Source organism: Perkinsus marinus, assembly GCF_000006405.1.
Source record: "Perkinsus marinus ATCC 50983 genomic scaffold scf_1104296959770, whole genome shotgun sequence".
In the NCBI taxonomy this organism is placed as follows: Eukaryota; Perkinsozoa; order Perkinsida; family Perkinsidae; genus Perkinsus; species Perkinsus marinus.
The window spans coordinates 7,498-10,335 of record NW_003206280.1 but is presented as its reverse complement, the minus strand read 5'-3'; the positions used below and the strand labels follow the sequence as shown (position 1 = coordinate 10,335).

The following is a 2,838-nucleotide window of genomic DNA, read 5'->3' as shown; positions in this document are numbered from 1 at the left end:
CTTCTACACGGGCTCAATAGAAATCACAGAGTTAATATTTTTTCAATAATTTCTGTCCCCATACCATTCCTCCTTTTCAAATCACTGAGAAGCTCAGCGAAGTGGCCTTAAGATTTTTTCAATTCCTCATAACTCAATTATGAAGTAAAATAACATGAAAAATATGTTTTTGTAGCTGCCGATTATTTCATAAAGATGTATACACATTGGTGATAGAAAATGAATATAAATCTCAGTGGGATGAGCTTATGATTTACTCCTTTTTGTAGTGATGTAATAACAAAGTATTAATATATAAATTGGTTTTGGAAAACCCAAATATCATGGGAAAGTCATTTCGAGAATTATGCCCTCTCACTGAGAAAGCATTGTTTTTTATTATTGCAAAGCTTTCAGTTGCTTTGGACGTAATAACGATTCATTTTCATAGGGGTAGATTTCCGCGCTGTTGATTCAGTCGACCATAAAGCGATTTTGGGAGTAGTAGTAGTAGTAGTAGTAGTAGTAGTAGTAGTAGTAGCAGTTCCATATCACCTTAGTGATATTTTTCACTAGCGTGAAGTCCATATTTCGCGACTACTGTATACCATCGCGAATATCGCGTTTTTCACCGAGTTTTACGCCACTTAACGCCACACGGGTGAAGCTCCAGTGTAGGGGTATCACTGCAAGTTCATAGCAAGATTAGTTTTGGTAAATTCCCGGTATATATGTTAGCATTGAATAACTGTTATTATTGGAGTTTTACGCGTTTTACGCGAAATAGCATAATACTCGGTGAAAAACGCCGTGTTGCTCGCGCTATGCAGTGATTTGTGAGATGTATTATTCCTATCACGGTTCGTGAAACTCCATTGACGTTTGTGTAAATGTTTGTTGTGGAATTTTCCGAATTATTGCTACTACGTACTCTTAATTTCATATGTCAGCCGTTCCCTTCACCAGTCAGTGTTAACTCAGCAGATCCAGAATTGGGAGCTAAAGCGTGGCATATGTATGAAAACGAATTTCACTTCAACGTATAAAGATTATGTTTTAGATAATTTCTTCGGAATCTGGAAATATATTATATACTAGCTAAATTTTTTCATGTCGTTCGAGAAATTTTTTCTTCAAATCGAATTTAGTTCTGATTGAAAATTATAAAGAGTATATTTTCTATATAACAGCCCTTCCTTCACCAGGCTATTAGCTCGGCTGATCCGAAGTGAGAGGCTAAGGCGTGATGTATGGCAACAAATTCATGATAATGGTATTACAAGAGCGTTCCTCAGAAGGTTGCGTATTGCTCATTGGAGATGAGGGGGAAGGAAACTTATGGTATAATTTTCCCAAAAAATCGAAGAAATTCCGTTGGAAAATTCAAAAAAAATATTTGTTTTTGCTGAAATTTTTCTCCTGGTGGTTTCGAATCGGAAATTTTTTCACAAAAGGTTTTTCTTTTTTTTTCACGCCAATCTTCAGTTCCCTTTTATCTCATTGTTTGATAAGTGTCCGATGAAAAAGGAGTTATTTCCGTCATCATCATTAACGTCTTGCGGTGCTCCTGCTGCTAACTGCACGCATGCTCAAAATCTTCCGTGTGCGGTGCGACGGAGCACTGGAAAGATAATGCGGATTCTCGTAGATATGGACGGGGTTATTTGTGATTTCGAACTTGCCCTCATGGAAGAATTCAAAAAACGTGAGATGAAATAATTTTGTGGCGCGTGAAAAATTTTTTTTTTCGCAGGACATCCCGAAGAACCGTTCATTTCTGTCGAAGAGCGGGAAGGGTTTTATTGCTCAAAACAGGTAATAATTTCGTGGCGCGCGGTAATTTTTCTGGTAATTTTTTCACGGTATTTTTTCCATGAAAAATTGTCTCACGGTAATTTTTTCCACGGTACTCTATTCCACGGTGATTTTTTTTCGTGAAATTTCTGCATGGTAATTTTTTCACGATAATTCTCATCACCGTAATTTTCATCACGGTAATTCTTATCACGGTAATCCTTATCACGGTAATTTTTTCAACGGTAATTTCTTTCGTGGTAATTTTTCATTGATGGTAATTTTATTATGTTCAGTACGAGGCGTTGAAGCCAACATTGGGGATGTACGTTCGAGAGATAATCACCAGTGAGAGGTAAAAATGACAGGTGTGGGGTTCGAACCGGGGACCTTTCGATTACGCAGATTCATAGGCGATTTGCCACCGATTAGCGGGGCTATTCAGAGCCTACAATGGCTTGATGAAATGCCCGATGTTGAGGTGTGTAATAATTTCGTGGCGCGCGGTAGTTTTCCTGTGGTCAGGTTTTCTTATGTTCTACTCCTTTAACGGCGTGGAAACACTGTGTTCCTGAGAAATTCGAGTGGGTGGAAAAAAATCTCGGTAAAAAATTTAAATTTTTTTTAGTGATAATCGGAGTTAACACTATTTTTATGATAAACATGGAGGGAAAATTCGTATCGGAAAATATGGAAATTTTCATGATTCATAATTCGGTTTTCGCAGTAAATTTGTTACAATTCTTTTTTTGAGAAATATTTGGTAATTTTACGAACATATATTTTTAATTTATTTTTTCTCTGTCGCTTTTGTCGTTCTTGTAAACGGTATCAGTATTAATTTTTTTCTCAAAAAATAATTATATCATTGGAGTTTCACAACCCGTTTTACGTGAAGTGGCGTAAAACTCGGTGAAAAATGCGATATTCGCGGTGTTATGCAGTAGTCGTGAAATATTTTTTTCGTTAGTGTGAAACTCCATTGAATGTTTTCGGGAAATTTCGTTACCCAAGCAGTGTGGGAAAATATGCACCTGGTCACTACATGTGTTGGTGACAATATGA

The 2,838-nt window shown here is 36.8% G+C and overlaps 1 protein-coding gene across 1 annotated transcript in view; it reads left to right on the top strand.

The window, feature by feature from the left end:
• Positions 1 to 1,611: 1,611 nt before the first annotated feature.
• Pmar_PMAR005432 (conserved hypothetical protein) overlaps positions 1,612 to 2,838 on the top strand; it is a gene marked incomplete at both ends in the record, with an annotated part of 5,404 nt that continues 4,177 nt past the window's right edge. Inside the window, 5 exons of the mRNA XM_002772932.1 lie at positions 1,612 to 1,684; positions 1,733 to 1,794; positions 2,070 to 2,128; positions 2,179 to 2,254; positions 2,299 to 2,377. Coding sequence (XP_002772978.1) covers positions 1,612 to 1,684; positions 1,733 to 1,794; positions 2,070 to 2,128; positions 2,179 to 2,254; positions 2,299 to 2,377 — 349 coding nt within the window. The remainder of the gene's footprint in view (positions 1,685 to 1,732; positions 1,795 to 2,069; positions 2,129 to 2,178; positions 2,255 to 2,298; positions 2,378 to 2,838) is intronic.